This window comes from Agelaius phoeniceus, chromosome 7, assembly GCF_051311805.1.
Source record: "Agelaius phoeniceus isolate bAgePho1 chromosome 7, bAgePho1.hap1, whole genome shotgun sequence".
Classification (NCBI taxonomy): domain Eukaryota; kingdom Metazoa; phylum Chordata; class Aves; order Passeriformes; family Icteridae; genus Agelaius; species Agelaius phoeniceus.
In genome coordinates, this window is record NC_135271.1 from 15887594 (window position 1) to 15905318 (window position 17725).

Below are 17725 nucleotides of genomic sequence, written 5' to 3' on the forward strand. Positions count from 1 at the left end.
ATCTTCCTGTAGTTATTTCAAATATACAGCTGAATTGCTCAGTGGGAGGAGTGCTGCTTCTGCCAAACCTTTCCTCCTTCTCCTGTCTCCAGCTGTCCTCAGCACTTCTCTCTCCTGCCACTCACTGAGTTATTGTAATGGAGATATTATTAGTGAATCACTACCTTGGAGTGGTCAGTATTTCCATTCCTTGTATAAGAAATACAAGCCAAAGGTAGTATTTCATGGATGAAAAAGTGAAGCCTATTCAGTAACCACATTATGGAACTGCACACTGTTTGCTTTCTAAAATCAATATAATGAAAGGCTCTCCAGGTTCCATGCAATAAGGATATTCTTTGGTCTTTTTATTGATGGGGAAAACTACTTCTGTAAAGCAGAGGTAACATCCTTGGAGAACATTAATGGCCTAATTATGAATGCTTCTGAAGGCAAACCTTGCAGATGGCTCGTGGGCTGCCACTACAACCACCTCAGAGACACAAGATGAGAGGCACTGGGGCAAAGCAGGCAACTGAGGATTTGGCAACAAAGAAAATCTCCAGAAGTCTGGACATCTCCTGGGAACCCCAGCTTGTGTGAGGAAATTCTCCTCAGAAAAAAGCCAACTACTGAACAACAAATCAGGATCTAAATCTGTAGCAAAGTTACAATTGTTATCAGTCCATGTTTTCCAAAAGGGCATTGCAGAACTGAGCTCTCTAAAGAAAATAAAAATGAGATACAAATGAGATTCAGTTTTTTCTTGAAATAGATACTCACCAATAGTTAACAGAGCTCTTTGAAATGAAAACATACTTTATGTATATATTTACATCTCAAAACCCCACAGAGAATAACCAACAGTGCCACGTGCCAGAAGAGATTAGTATGGGTAGAAATATTTGGCTTTTGGGAGTGGGTGGAAGGGGAAAAATTTTAATCAAATCCATTACCTGGTTATTGATTTCTCTTTGCCAGACTGATCCTGTAGAATACTTATAAAGCCTTTGACATTGAGACGTTTGGCCAAAAATATTGGATTAGACTAAGCAAAAGCTGAGCTTCTCATGTAATCTCTCATATTTCATTTATATGTGATTTATTCCTTTGTCCAGCAGAGGCTTTTTATTGATAAAAATAATGAGATTGAGAATCCCAAAGGAAATCTAATGCCCACCCACACATGTTTGTGAGGTAAAAATAGCAGGCTTTGTAAGCTTGAGAGAGAATGATGTTATGTTGAAACTGTTTCCTTGTACAAAAAGTATGAAGCTTATCAAAGATTTTGAAATAAATAAAGCTACTTTTGAAATTAAAATTTTGCTATACTTGAAAACACCAAGCACACAGTGAATACTGTACTCTGGGGAACTGAATAAAAGACTTCTGAAATAGTTTTTTTTCCTTGCAGAATAAATGAATACAACTTTTTTTCTTCTGACTCCTGTATTAGCTCAGTTTGATAAAGCACTTTAACAGATGTCTTGACTGCTAAATATGATGTGTTACATAAAGCCAGTTAGATGACTGAAAATTAATCGTGCCACTCAAAAGAAGTTTCTTACCACTGGCAAATTTAATATGTAATCTGGTAACTAAAGGCTTTATTGAACTATGCAGGAATTCAACATCCTCTAAAAAATTAAATCATTATGCCTTTTCATTAAATAAATGTTCAAAAGTCCTAAGTAGAACATACAGACTATCTCATGTTTCTTTCATAGCTATCAATAGTAGTAAAAGGATAAATAAAACCCATCTGTTTCTGCAGTGAGACCTGAATGAGGTTTTAAAGACTATTTCAAAGCACAAATCAAAAAAATTCTATTCCACTGATAGCCAACAGAGACCTTTGTGATTAACCTGAGTCTTACAAATCTTTTTTAACTTAATGCTTAGAGGGGAGTTGGTGGCTTTCAAGTCTCAGCCTTGCTTAATGTATAGTGTGAAACTCAGCATTTACAACTCCAAAGCCAGCAGAGAAGGAGTTCTGCAGCTCACTGTCCATGGACCTTTTATTACCAGTAATCTCCAAATCTCTTCCCTTGGAGGACTGTTGCTCTGGCTGGCTCAGTGGCCAGGCAGGAGGATGAAGGTGACACCCTTCCTCCTCCTCTTCCTCCTCCCTGGCTCCCAGGTGTGCGCAGCAGCTCCTGAGCAGCCTTCTCCCACCAGGGCCAGTTCTGCCTTGCTTCAGTTCCTCGCTCTCCAGCTAAAAGGTGCAATTAATGGAACCCTTTAATCTGAACTCTGCTCATGAAACCACTTGCAAGGTTTCTGTGTTGTCCATAATGAATCCAGCAGTTCCCTGAGAGTGCAAACAGAACCTATCCCTGGGATGTGCTGCACATCTCCTGCCCACTTGGGCAGCTCGTGCTCAGAACTCAACCCCTCTAGAAGGACCTGAGCAGCTGGAAGTGCATTGCAGAGCCACACAGTGCCTGCCCAGGCAATTATCTGTGAGGTCCAGGGATTGTGGAAATGTTGTGGGATTGGGCAGTAATCCCACAGAAGCACACACTACTCTTAACCCCACTGGAAAAGCAATGTGGAGCACGACAAACAGGAGGGTGCCTGAGCACATCACTGCTGAAACTATTCCATAACAGGGCTTGAAATGGTCCCTGATGAAGCTGAATTTCCAGCCTGTTCTTGTTTCAATATCTCCAGGAGCTCCTTTTGGTTCTGCTGGCTTACATGTCATCTTGGTGTGACTGCTGGCCCAGCCTGGGCAGTGCCTCTGAAGGAAGGGTGATAAAAATGAACGCTTTAAAATCACTGGCTCCAAACCTCTCTTAATTAATTTTTTCCTGGGGATAGATTTTTTGCAGACCCCAAAAGAATATGTAAAGGTCTCTTCTAAGAGAGAGCCTGCAATAGCATAGTCAAATCCCACTGCTTAATACTAAATTACAGTTTCCATGCAGACAAATACTGCTGCATTTCACTAAAACAAACAGACATTAGATTGTAGCAACATCCTGTAGATCGTGGAATCATAACTTCAGCAGTGACTGTCTGTTCTGTAAGTCCCCCTAGTTCCACCAAATAACTACACCATCAAATCTTGGAAGCCAGAACATTAAACAAAATGGCATAAGACATAATTCCTGCTTCTTTTCGTAGAAATAAAAATGAATCGAAGAATGGCATCAGGAATTATTCAAGTACAAGGAGAAATATATTTGATGTTGGTGGAATGTTTTAAATTATCTTGCTACTGTGACTTAAGAAGCTACTCCTCCCTGTATGTCATCAAGTGCTTTTCATTTGCTGAGCCTTTGTGGGCCCTGTACCATCTTAGCTATTTAAAAGATATTATTTGCAATTTGTAACTAAGAAAGCAGTCATTTCTTTTTAGTACCAGATTTTGTGTGACTCTCTTCATACCCTGCAGATGTTTCTCAGCACACACTGATAGCTGAGGATATTATGATAGTCAAGAAGATTGGTGTGGATTGATGCATCAGCAGCTCCCAGGACTGGGACACTCCTGAGCAGCACAGGTGGGGATGAATAAAGCAGCACACCTTGTAATTCACCTTGATAATCAAAGCACTTGGGGCTCCCAAACTACAAAGGTATGTCCACTGAGAAATTCACAAGCGGTGCCTGGACCTGCCGAGCTGTCAAGTCTGATTTTTGCTCCTCAGTGCTTCCCTCCAAGCACAGAGTCCTGTGAGATGCAGTGAGCAAGGGGCAGTGTCAGCCTGTGCCTGCTGCCTCAGAACATCTGAGCCTGGCTGGATCACACCCAGCTGCCTCTCCTTTCTGGACTGCCCTCCCTCCCATCACTCCTCAGAGCTTTCTCCACACACTCCCTCCCTCCCTTCCTCCATTACTGTTCTGCTGGGCTTTTCAGTCTCTCCTTTTTCCACACAAAGTCATCTCTGGAGAGCTTCTTCACAAATGATAAGATAAAAAAAGAAATTAAAATAATGTAAAGAAAACAAAATTAGGGGCTTAGCTGAGTAAGAATTAATTTCACTTTCAAAGTCTATTCTGACTTCAATTCTGCTCAGGAATTTGCTTTTTAAGAGGATTTCATAAAAAAATTTCTGAGAATTTTTTTATGATGAGAAAATAACTTCCACTATGATAGAGTCTTACATACATAATTTTGTATTTATCAGACATTGCTTTTGGAAACTTTGAGCAACTATCATTATCCTGGTTCTTTTTCCCCACCCTGGATTGTCAGCAACATTTTGGACTTGGTCTTGAGGCCATTACAGTGCTCAGTTACCCAAAGCCTGCTATAGAATTTCCCTAAAAGCTTCTTGAGTGAATTCAAGCCCACCTGGAGTTGCATTCCCTCCACAGGTTCTGCTAATTCTCTCTCTACAGGGTTGTGTTTCTCCTCTATCCATGCACAGGTTTCCATCTGACTAACATCAGCTCCTCCAGCTTTGAGAAATACCACCCAGATATATCTCAATACTTCTGCTCTGGAGAACATGGATTTTTATCTCATCTTTCTCTTGCTTCCCCTCATTGGCACCTTCTTCTAGGGTATCAAAGATTACATGCTTTTATTTGCATGTTTGATGGATGACCATCCTTATTCTACCTTTTCTTTAGTTTTTATTAATTAATAACTGCCTCCAGGTTTTCCAACAGCAATAGGACTTACAGAAAATCCACACAGGTAAAAGTAAGTGCAGTGGCAATTTTTATATAATAATAATAAATTGATAATGGCTTTGATTTCTTTCCTCAGGAATCAAGGAACACCAGAAACTCTGCTTCTTTCTTAGGAGAACAGGACATTACAAAGGAGTTGACAAAGTTGACAATCTGACAACTTTCAATGCAAGTTTTAAATAGCTTCCAGAACCTACAGTTTGTACTTCAATTCAGAAATTCATTGTATTCCACAGAACCAGACAATATTTGCATTAAAAGGGCTACAAACATTTTAGAAGAGTTGACTTGATTAATATTTATGAATATATTAAGGACATTACATATTATACCAGCCCACATGCAGGGCAAGAATATAATATTATACTGTTCACTGGGATTTTATCAGACATTAACACACACTTCTGCTATCCTGCAGAGCTTGATTCTTTAGCCAGCCAGGAAGGTTAGTAACAAAGATAAATAAATCTAGTACATGTCATGAAATATCTTTGTGTAATTAGAGTATAGTCCTTAGAGGTACAGCATTAACATCCTCAACTTATCCTGGAAATTGGCAGAAGATGGAGATTTTTGTTTGCTATTTCAAATATCTGAATCACCTGGCACACACAGGTGCACGACACAGCTCTTCCCCAGCTCTCCAGATTCCTAGCACAAAACCTCTGTGTGTGACTGTGACAGGAGTCATTCTCATTCCCTCATTCCTTCACATCTAGAAATGGCCAAACTGACAAACATTAAATTTTTCAACAGCAACAGGAGCTTGAAACAGCTAATTCATCTGCAAAGCAGTGTTCAGCCAGACCAGAGTAAAAACACTGGTTTTTTTTGAAGTTTGACCAGGTGTCACCTGAGTTTCAAAGAAGGAAGCACTGTTCTCCTTCCTCCTCCCAGATGCTGCACACTGCAGATGACAGGAGCTGTTTGAAGTTTTACTTTTATTTTAAAAGCTTAAGGCAATGCTTTACTCTCAGATCTGCAGGGAGCTGCTCTGCTCTCCTCACATGCACAAAGCCAGGCTGCTGCCCTTCATCCCCTGTCCTGGGAGCCACTGCAGGGAGAACACATGGGGCACCCAGACCCTTTGTGCTGACCCAGGGGCAGCCTTGGAGCCTCAGCACAGTGTCACCTCACCCTGCTTTGATCACAAGTGAAACAGAGGTGGTTTTCAGCATAAAATCACTGTGGAATGAAGCACACTGCCAGTGGGGGCATGATGGGGGAGACTCCTCCATCCAACAACTCTTTGCCCCCAATGCTCTGTGATGATGCTTAAGGACAGTGTGGCACATCAGTCCTGGGAAAGCTCCTAAAGACAATCCTCATCTCTCTAATCCAGAGCCTAAAACACACTTTTACCTTGCTATTGCTACTTGCTAGAGAAAGTTCTCTCAAGGCTCTTGGAGACACTGAGGAGATATAAGCCCAACAGCACTTTAGCTTCAAGTCTCTAGATCTTCCCAACCACCTGGCAGCTTTACCCCTGTTTATACAGCAGTGGCACAGAGACAACCATGAGAAAGCCCCTTGCTCAAGTAATACTCTGTGAGCACATAAACCCCCAGATTTCTGGGATTTTAAGTCACTTGTACGTGCAAAAGCAGCAGTGAAATGCCCATCACAGCTCTCATCAAATCATGAGATTTTGGGTTATTAGTGCAGGATGCTGTAGCAGGTGATCTGCCAGCAGACCCGTGTGCCTGCACACAGAACACTTCCCACACCAGAGGTGGAGGTTGTCCTAAACCTGATTTTACAGAGAGAGAAGAAACACAGAGGAGAAGTGATCTCACAGAGGACAAACAGAAAAGACTAGAGAAGTATGGAAGTTCTACACAGGCCCCCCATTTAATAGCCCAGTGGCACAAAAATATATTTTTTTTTCACTTCTGGGGTGAACATCATTGCAAATCTTTAAACTGGGAACAAAACTAGAAGATATCTACATTTGATTCCAGAAAAAGAAAAAAAATCTATTAGAATTGTTCATTTTTACTTAATTAGTTTTACTTCTTAGAAAAACAGATATATAAAAGTCTCCTATCTAAAAAAAAAAAATTAAAAATATTAAAATATGATTAAATGTATTCTGCCACATTATGTATTTTATGCAGTAACAGAAGACAATATTTTAACAGCACTGCTTTTGAATCACTCCAGAGCATTCAGCAGGAGTCAATTTATACTGCAAGAGAATAATGATGTACCTCAACTCATTTTAATTTCAATAATTGAATGAGAAATAGGAAAGCCTATTGAAAGGACTGTATTCTGGTCAAAGACTAATGAGAAAATAGTTCTGAGTCTCTGAGTCAGCGGGTGTCATGGTAACAATGCATTATCGAAATCTGATTAGTATGGCCAGCAGCTTTATAAATGATAACATGCTCTTCTAATTGTATTTCCCTTTCTTCCCCTGTGCCAAGTTTTATATTCACAACAGGTAAGAGGAAAAGGTAGCATTCTGTTTAGCTGCAAGTTTAAACCATGTCCAGCACTCACAAACTCTGAAATTGGTCATGCAGCAATAGATAAATTTTCCTACCACCTTAAAACAAGAAGCTGAGCCTTCCATTTCTCTCCTCCTGTATTACATGCAATTATTTAAGTTAAATATTATCCACTTCTTTTAAATGTAATTATTTCTAAGGATATACACATGAGAAAGAGAACATGGTGAAAACACAAGCATCTTAAGAAAAAGCCGGTTTTTCTTAGGAGAAAGTGATGCAAGAGAAGAGTAAGTGCATGTTTGATTCATCCCAGAAAGCGTGACTCCTGCTTCTTGAGGTTTTGAAAAGAAGGAGGGGATTTTCTTGTGTTTAGAGGACTATGTCTGCCTTTGGTAGCTCATTACAAACTCAGAAATCAGGAGGAACCATGAAATTAAATAGGATACATTTCCTCCTCGTGAAGAAGAGAGCTAATATTGCTCAATAAAATAAACACAATGAAAATACAAGGTTGAAGGCTTAATAATGCTCCTTTTATAACCAAGCCTCAGGTGAATAGCCTGGCAGACCTTTATTATTCTAACAGTAAAGAACTCTATTTAAAATGCTGCCTCACAAATCTGATGCAAATAATTTCAACATATAGAAGCTCAGCCTTATCAAATGCATTTTAGTTTGAGAGTAAAATGGTGTCCTATTTTTCAACAGAAAGATGAAAAAATCTACTTCGTGTTTGCCCTGTTTCCATGACCCTTGTAACTTAAATATTTAATTTGTATTTTCCATGTTCACCTTCATTTATTAATTCAGCTTCAAATCCATAAGATGAAAGGGCAGGAAAGCTCATATTCTCTAGGTAAACCCAAATATTCTTACTCATATGACAAATAATGCATAATACAAGAAGTCAACTTTTCAGTATTATTAATAATGGGACTGTGTTTGCCATAGTGCATGAACAGGGAGAAAATGAATACAGCAAGACCTGAAAAGCTTATTACTCCATGTTACATGCACTGCTGTAGGGACAGAGTTTAAGATGTACAAAATACTAAAAGCAATCAGTCTTAAGTCAACACTGTGAAAGGCAGAGGAACATTCTATCTACATGTTTGGGAATTCAGCAGAGTGCAGGCGGAGAACAGAGAGGCAGCAAAGCAGGGCAGTGGATGGAGGAGCTCCAGGAGAGAGCAGGGCCTGTTCAGGGACTGTGGGCACTTGTGGGAACCCAGGATATCCCTCTGGCTGTCCAGAATGGCCAGGACCCCTGCCAGGGGGCTCAGAAGCCCTGGCATGGAGCCCAAAACACCTGTGGTTTTGATTATGACCCGTGGAGCAAATTACCAACCTTAGATGAAGATCTGCAAGCCACAACAGTTTAAGTAGAATAATAGAATAATAGAATAATAGAAAATAGAATAGTAATAATAGAATAATAGAATAATAGAATAATAGAATAATAGAATAATAGAAAATTTTTCACGGGGTGAAAAAGTAGATTTTGGGGTTTTTGGTATGGGGTTCAGGAGGCAAGATGGAGGAATCTGGGTGTGTCCAGCCTTTCTCCTTCTCGGCCTCCATCTTCTTCTGTGATGTTGGCACTTACAGATTGGTTTAGAGTAGAAGCTCACTGTCTAACATAGGTGATAGATATTGGAAAGTAATTGTAAACATTGTACATGTAGTTTTTAGTATAAATACATAACACTGCCCTGGGGGCAGGCAGAGTGCCTGGAACTGTCCTACTGGATGGACAGGGCAGGAGAAAGAATTTTTATAGATAAGCCACAATAAACAACATTGAGAGCGAGAACTGAAGAGCTCCGACTCATTCTTCAAGTGCTCGGGCTGGGAAAAGAGACTTTGAACATTTCTCAGGGTCATGGCTACCAGCACAAGATCCTGAGAGGCACTGACCTGGGCCTGAAGCAGCAGCCTGAGAGCCAATCCGTGTGTCCCTCCCCTGTCAGAAGGATGTTCCCATCGGGAAAGCCCCACGTCTTCCAGAGGTGGTCATCGCCGCCTGTCAGCACGATGTTCTTCCGGGGGTGTAAAGCCAAGCTGCAGGAGAAGAGAAAGGCAGGTTATGTTCTGTACCAGCTCCATTTCATGGGAAACACATGAGATCCATTTAACTCAGGGCAACAGCCCCAGGGGTCGGATTCTGGATGGACTAGCAAACAGTGATGCTTTCTAAGCTCGTGAGAATTCAAAATACATGCTGTGGAGATGAGCTGCTGCTGCTGAAGAAAAAAGAACAGGCCTGATTTCTGTGAAACCAGAATTGTTTTCACACTCTCTTGAAGTTCCACTTAACACTCAAACAATGCTTTAAAATACTTTGTTTGGTTATGTTTTAACAAACATGCAAGAAGGTAACAAGCTGCACCGACATCATTAACATTCCCACTTATCCAAAATAATTCCAAAAAGCACCTATGTCAGCCTGTCCCCACTTGTGCCCACAGGTGTAAAGTCTCCTACCACTGTGAAATAACTCAAATGATAATTACAGTCCAGGAGCTTACAGGCATTGCCAGCACTTTAGAGCCCATTCACTGGGACTAGGTCAGAAAATTCATTTCAATTCTGTACTCAAAATGTGTTCCATGTTTTCATTTTTAATATGTGGCACGCTGTGATGTAATGGAAATCATACACTTAACACACCCGTAGACTGAAAACTCAGTTTATTTTTGATTTAGCAACTGCAGTGCAGCTTAAAATGGATCCAGGGAAGAAAATCAATCTGTTGGACAGATAACAAGAAGTGTATTTCATATGGATTTGGTTATTTGATTTAAATCATTGTAATGCCTTGCTATTTGTTGAACATCAAAAAGTTCTAGTAGTTGATTTTACTCCCAGGAGTGGCTTATTTAGGCAGATTAAATCTGGAGTTCAGACTCAAACTGCAGTAATGGGGAGAAGAATCACAACCTGTGTGTGCACCTATTTCAGCTGTGCATCGGGGCCGACAGGTCGGAGAGAAAAAAGCTTATTAAAGCAGAATGAGAGGAGAGAGACAATGCTAAGAACCCAAATGGGGAGAAAAGACAGGACTTAGAAGGCACAATGTCATAAAAACCTCTTTTTTATTAGCACCTTTCTCCTGCACTCAAATTATTTCATAAAATTCCTAAACCAGAACCACAGCATTTACTATAGTGGGAAAAATAATTCCCTCTATCAAATCCCTGCTAAAAATATATTTATGTCAACTAGAATTTCATCAGAAAACATCTTTTCTTGCAGTTTAATGCCCAGCCTAGGAAGATTCCTACAGACTCATCAGTTGAATCCATCTGCTTGAGCGAGGAGCCTGGGATTTACTCATCCTCCAGTTTCTTCGAAAAAAATGCTTTCTATCTTCTCCTAAAGAGGATAAACTTCCTCTGCATTTATAGGAAAAAAGAGAAGGAGGCAATGATGCTATTTAAATTCTCCAGAGATGCACAGAGAGCAGTTGTATCATTCAGATTGGCCACAGCAGATATCTAGAAGAGCAAGGGGGGAACAGAGATAAAAGGAGAGAATTAAAGGCTGAGAGAAGGCACCAGTGGCCTGCAAATTACAGGACAAGAAGAGCTGTCCCAGAATCCCTCTACTACAGAGACCTGTGAAGCACCAACAACCCCACTGCTGCTATCTGCATGTGCACACAGCTGACATTTTTCTCTTAACCTGCTTCAGACACTTCAGATCCCCTCCAGTTTTTCCCTCCAGATATTTCTGCTCTTAGTGGGGGCTGTTGTGAAGCCTTTCCATCAGCTCTCTTACATTCCTCCGACAGATCTTCCTTCTCAGTTTCCAAGCTGCATTACACAGCCTTAGATCACCTTCAGGTCACCTTCCATGCAGAGAAAATTTTACCTGGTGCCTTCCTCTAGACCCTGACTCCTCCTGAACAACCCTTACACCCTGGCCAGGCTGCAGCTGTGCTCTCATCCATCCTGCCTCAGCTGCCAGCAACATTCTGCCTACCCTCAACCCTCCCAACACACTTCCAGTCCAGCTTCTGAAATGCCCAAATTTCTGCAATGACCAGACATTCCTGTGGAGCTTTGGGAAAACCCATAAAGTGAATTTCATACAGAAGAAAATATCTTACTGTCTGTACGAAGGCTGCAAATTTGTTTTTCACAGTCTTCCCTTGAAAGTGCAGAGCTTTTGCAAAATGCTGCTGCTGTCCAATGTTTTTCTTCCTCCATGCCATTTTTACAGGCACACAGTGAACACCATTTAATTAACAGCAAATTTGTGACACAACTGCTGTTGAGCTGCTTCTGAGAAAGGGAAGCCCATTCATCCAAAAGGCATTCTATATGCAGCATTAATTAGGCACCCTTGTCTTCATTTCTGGCAATCCAGCATTGTATAGATTTTTGCTTCATCTCTGTTCACAGGGTCTAATTATTTCCAGCACAGAAGACTTAGGGTGGATTGCAATGGAAATCAATAATGGAACATGTGTGATGGGAACATTAGTTTTCTCCTCCTCCTCCTTGGGGATAAAGTGGGATCAGTGGAGACTCAGCCAAGAAAAAAAAAAAACAAACCCAACAAAAAACCCTCTGGGAGATTTGCTGCTGTTGAGTATATAAATACCCTTGTTTACACAACTCACTCTGGCATTATAAGACATTCTCATCTCTTCAGCACTTGCCATGGTAGATGTATAGTACTCCCAGTAATTTGCTTTCAAAACAATCATCGATTATTTTAATTTATTTTGACTGAGCCATAAATAAAAATACAGTTTCTTCAGATGCAAAATACTTGCAGTCTCAGGGCGTTCCACACTTGACCACATCACACAAAAATCAACCTTCAGGTCAAAAAGTGCTGCACCCAGAGCTGCCTGGGGCACATCAGCTGGGTGTTTAATACAGCCACTAACTTGAGCGAGGGCAGAGCTCACATCCACGTGGAGGAAAATTTCCTGGCACCAGGGTTTCTGAAACACTGGAACCAATGTGCCATGAGCAGCCTGTTCTCCCAGCACACCCTCAGGTATTACCCAGGTAGGTGGGTTCCATCATGGTGAGGAGAGGGACTGGGCATTCCACACACAAAAACTGACTCTGCTTGGATGTGAACTAGAAACCTAACCTAAATTGTCTCAAAATTTGGCACTGAGAAAACGAAAAATGCAAAATTAATGACTAGCTTAGTGCTCCTAAGTGACTTATCCAGCCTCACCCAGTTTCTTTATGGCAGAAACAAGGACAAATTCCAGTTTTCTATAGTTTCACACCCAGGATTTATACAGAAAAATATGTTCTCAATATAGACAGCATTCAGCTGCCAAATTCTGATACAGCATTGTACTGAATGCTGCTTGTGATACGTAATTTTTAGAACTTCATGACTTGATCAAATTTATTTGCATTCCCGGGTACTGGCAAAGAGGTTTCTTGTTAATGCCAGTAGCTGCTTTCAAACCAGAAAGCTCTGCTGCTGCATTTCTTGCTCCAAAATATGAGAGCAGCAGAGTTCCTGCAAGATTAAAAAAAACCTCTCAAATGCATTTTTCCTAGTGACAGAAAGATTGCAGCCAACATTTTCTTCCATAAAAAAAAATCAGCCTTGCTCACCACACCTAGCACAGGAAATTTTGGGCTGAGCAGTTATATTTGGGTGAAGTTACAAGTGGCTGAAAAGCTTGGTTTTATAGTGGAACCTGTTGGGAAATTGCTGATATTTCTTTCTCCAACATCAAGGTGGGTTTTGGAGGTGAGGACATGACATGCACTGAATTCCAGAGGATGGATACTGGTTACAGCCTCAAAGGAGAACAAATTTTTATAAATAAGAGGGCATCAACAGCCCTACTGAAATCAGTGATATTGTTCACAGGCACATACTTTGTTATATTGCTAGACCGTGCCCTAAAAATCTACAGAGTTTGTAAAAGCCCAAATTTTATTCCAGGCCTGATTTTGTTGGACATGAGCCAGTTGTGCTGAGACAAAGGACACATTAACCAGAGCATTAGGAACAGTTCCTGTGGAGATGGATGTGTGAAATGCACAACCTAACCACGTTTTCCCACCTCTGAGATGCCACCAAGGTGCTCCCACTCACCTTTGAGGTGCCACTCAGCCAATGCCACCCAGCGTGGGCCCCAGGAAAGCTGCTGTGGGATCGATGCTCCAAGTTTTAGCTTTCATATTTTTCAGATTTTGTACTGCATTAGTGTATAATTCTGAACTTCATCTGAAGTGTTAGCAAGTTCTCCTCACATTTTAGTCAGACAAAACAATCCTTTCCAGCCTGAGAACCAAGGACACCACTGGAGCTTTAGGCCCAAAAAGTAAAAAAAACCAACAAATTCAGGAGAGCAAACTGAGAGGATGGGACTGCATAACCTGAAGCTGTAACTGGACAATTAACCCCATTATGGAAATGGACCAAAATTTATAAAAGTGTGAAAATTCATGACACATTGTCCATCTTGGGCAGAGCCACGGCCAGGCTCTTATACTGCCCAAGGTGCATCCATTGAAGGCTTTTTTAATAAATACCTGCTTTATTTTTTAACTCTGTCTAGCCTCTGTTCCAGGCAGCCTCTTCAGACATCAGGATGGCCCTGCTCCCTCACACCCACACTCCAAGGATCTCACTACAAACACATTTAGCCCACACGGCACAGAGCAGATCCAGGCAAGGCCCATTTTCCCCTCATGGCGGGCTGAGGGGTGCCAGCAGTGGCCGTGGAAATTCCCTCGCTTCCAGAGGGGAAAGGGAGTGCCAGAAAACACAGAAATCACCCTTTTCCTGCAGCACATGCCTTAATTCCCTCCTTACCTACCTGATGGTGGCTGGGGATGAGGAAAAGCAAGGTGAAAACCAAGGTGAGCAGCAGCACTTTGAGAGGCAGCTCCGCCCCCGCAGAGCCACGGAGCCCCTCAGGGCAAATGGGCAAAGGAAAGGGGACAAACTACCAGAGAAATGCTCTCAGCTGAGATTAACCTACCAAAAAATTCAAACTAAACACTGCACAACAGCCTAATCAATCATTTTGCCTGTTGCAACTCATCCTCTCTCTAATATAGTCATTTCTGCCACCTTTTTTATCTTGGCTTGAGTTACCTGATCTCACCTGACAGCGTTCTTCAGTAATAATTATAACACTGACATTTAATTCAGCATTTTATTATGCAGCCGTAGCATAACTGAATAGCTTGCATTCCTGTTTGAGGTCTTAGAATTTATCTAAGAAAAATGCTTTCAATAGAGAAAATAAGAGCTAAAACAGACAAAAAAAAAAGGATAAAGGAAAAAAAAATCCATCAAACTATTAAAGAGCATAAGAAGAGGGAAATACTCAGAGCACAAAGCTCCTATCTTTTGTTTCATTTATGTAAATGCCCATCTGGAAGTCAGTGATAGATCTCAGTCACAGCAATGCTTGAAAAACCCTGTCCTGTCTGGTGAAATTCCTGGCTGCTTACAAGCTCCTATGATTAAGGGTTTGGGAGGGAGACAACTTGCTAGAATCTTGATATACCTGAAGTTAACCTTCTAGACTGGCCAGCAGACCTTGGTACACCCTAGAAAATAATGAGGAAACAGTCTTCCAGAGACTTGAACTTGTATCTCTAGAGGCCAAGCAACCTCCTAACTCACAGTAGCGTTTCTGTGCTTGTTCTAGTCCCCACGCACACAGAATCTTCACTCCCAGCTGTACAGCAGCAGCAAACATATTTATTCCTGTGAAATGGAATAAATGCACACACTTGCTCTCAAAAAGAAACAACTTCAGGAAGTGGACTCTCCCTACAATATCAAGTGCCTCCAAAAAGAATTGTATTAAACACATCACTCTAAATCCCTGATAGAGACACAGTTGTGATAAATTCAGAACATCTATTTTGTGGTGTTCTCTGATCACTTTCTGTTTACCCACTCCATGTGCAATTATCAAAATGCATCAATTTAACTGAGTGTTGTAACCTACCTAGGTTTTACTGCATTAGATCTGACCATGTACATGCTGTACCAATACAAAATCATCTTCTTATTAACAACAAAGTTTGGTCCTGGATCAAATCTGAGAAAAAGTCAAAACTATGCTGTTGATCCACGTGTGGTCCCAGAGGTCTCATCCTTTAAAGACACGTGCATATTCCTGAATTATGCAGTACCAGTAGTAGTGCCAATTCCACAGCATATTAACTTAAAAACATCCATAATCTTGTTTAAGATTGTCTCCTTAATCACATCAGGGCAAAAGGATTTTTCTAGAAGCTTTGTAATAACCTACAAAGTGTTTATGTCATTATAGTCTTGTGTATTGCAAACCTCTGTACCCTAACATTAAGCTTTTTGTCTAGAATGTCTGTAAATAACAACAGGCATGAATCTAAATTACTTCTTCGAGAATCTTTACTTATTAATTCCTTTGATTGTGCTTACCAGGTTGTTGATAATTACTGCAGGCCACAGGAGGAAAGAAAGAATAAAAATCACTTAGTCTACAGCATCAGCTGTTACACATTTCAGAAACAACTCCCTTCTAACCTGCTTTAAACCAGAGCAGCAGGCAAGGAACAAATCACTTTTCTCCACACAGAGAACCACTGTTTATTTTCAGTGCAAAATCTAGAGGTGGGGCTTGGCTTGATTTTTAAATTTATTCAAATTGTCATAAAGTTTAGATGCTGACAAAGCTGTGAACAGAAAAAGAGATCAAGTGGTTGGGGTATTTTTGGTAAGACCGAGGGTGCTATTAAAGAAACCAACTAACTGAGGAGCTGCTTGCTGTAAAGTAGCTCACAAGCTCTTATTTAATATGTATTTGAATCAATTTTTCAAGCTTAGTCAACTTATTAGGTAAGCAGCATACTTTAGGGAGAAATAATTAAGCCAAAAGCAAAAAGAATGAGAGTAGGAACAAACAAGTAGATGCAATTAAAAAGTTAAAACATTGACATCCTTTCCTAATAGCTTTCCTCTGGAGTGAAAGCTGCACGTCCGTGCCTGAAATGATTTATGCCATGATTCACACTGCCCATCACTCACCTTTTACTATCCCTTCATGAAAAATGCTACATCACTCTTTTAGGGAAAGGCAGCCCCCTAGGAGTGTTAAATCTCAGCATCCAAAACAGCACTGTAATGAGAAGAGCTGGGATCTGCAGCCTCTGGAAGGGATCGCAGCTCTCAGGGCAACTCCAGAGCAGAGGGGAGAGACACAGAAAACAGACAAAGCCTGGTAAAGGAAGTGCCCCTGTGGGTTTTCACACTGCACCTCTGCTTGTGAACCACTTCAGAAAAGCAAAGGGCAGGGCAATGTTGGCAAACTTGGCAAAAACTTTCCCTACCCAATACATCCCTCCTTTTTTGTTGCCTCCTTTTTTGCCCTTCTCGTTGGGTAGAGAGATAATGGCTGGGCTTCCTTTGGAATGAAAGAGACTGCTTTTTTAAAAGGCTATTCTAGCTTGACCAGCTTGAAAAGATGCAGATTGCTTTCCCAAAAGCTTCTACCTGTGGCCTGGTTTGAATTAGTTTCCATCATTACTGTTAGCAATTCCCAGCCTTCTGTTGCATGGCAGCTTTCTCACAGATGATTAGGAGCACTGCTGTGGTATAAAAGAGTTTGGAAGAAAAAGTACTTGAGCCTTGCCAGTTGGTAAATTCTGTTAAATTATCAAGGTTGATAAAGGAAAATATATAAAAATTATAATTTGCAATTAGAGCATCAAACTAATTCAGATTTCTAAATTAATAAGAAACCAAAGCATTACCTTTTCAAGATCAGTGTTTCTTTCTCACTTTTGGAGGCAGAGAAGAATTTAATGCTCTGTGCTTTATTTCACTATTGTAATGCTGAAAAATGCTGCCATCAACAGAATTAATGGAAACTCTTGTGGGAAGAAAATTACATAAATAAATAGTTTCTTCACAGTTAGGACTAAGAGGGAAAGTCAGCAGCTGTGAATCGTGTTCTTCCTCTGGTGATCTCTGTAACCAGGTGTATGTGTATGAGAGAGAAATGGATTTTGGCTTAGAAATTCCCTAGTCCCACAATCCCAAGCAGCTGCAGCCCCACAAGGCTGTGCTGAGTCTGCCCCACAGGGTAGGAAGCTTTCTCCACTAAAAGCAGCCATTCCACTTTTCCAGAACATCTCAAGAGAAGAATTTTGCAAGTTGTGAATTCTACTCCCATCTTCTGTACAGAGTTACAGACACATGTGCTGAAAGCATCACCTCGTCCACCTTGAGCTGAGGAAGGTACACAGCCAGCACAGATTTGTATAACTTCTCCTTGAAAAGTAGCTTCTACAACAGCTCTAGGTGGCTTTTTCTGGGGCTCAGGCTTCAAAAAGTGTTTTGTAAAACACAACCCTCATCACTGTGAGTGCAAATAGCAAAAAAAATTCCCTTAATTTTTCACTCAGGAATATGGAGAAAGTTTTCCTCTCCCTTTTGTCTTAAGATCTTTATATATCAGATGGTTGTTACTAATATTGTCTTAACTTAGGCAGTTTTCCAGAGGCTTTTTAGAAGTCATAACCAGGCATGGATACAGCATGTCAACTCAGACCTCACCAGCCCTAATTTGGAGTAATTACCCAACATTACAGACAGCATCCCTCTTCACACATTCCTGAATTCATTTCCTTAGTTTGCAACAG

At 40.8% G+C, this 17725-nt stretch overlaps 1 protein-coding gene across 2 annotated transcripts in view; it reads right to left on the reverse strand.

The window, feature by feature from the left end:
- The window catches only part of SPAG16 (sperm associated antigen 16), a 373146-nt gene that overhangs the window by 189063 nt on the left and 166358 nt on the right, over window positions 1-17725 (reverse strand). For both annotated transcript variants that reach the window (XM_077181042.1, XM_054636654.2), the window contains one exon: window positions 9000-9143. In XM_077181042.1, the coding sequence (XP_077037157.1) occupies window positions 9000-9143 (144 nt within the window). The remainder of the gene's footprint in view (window positions 1-8999; window positions 9144-17725) is intronic.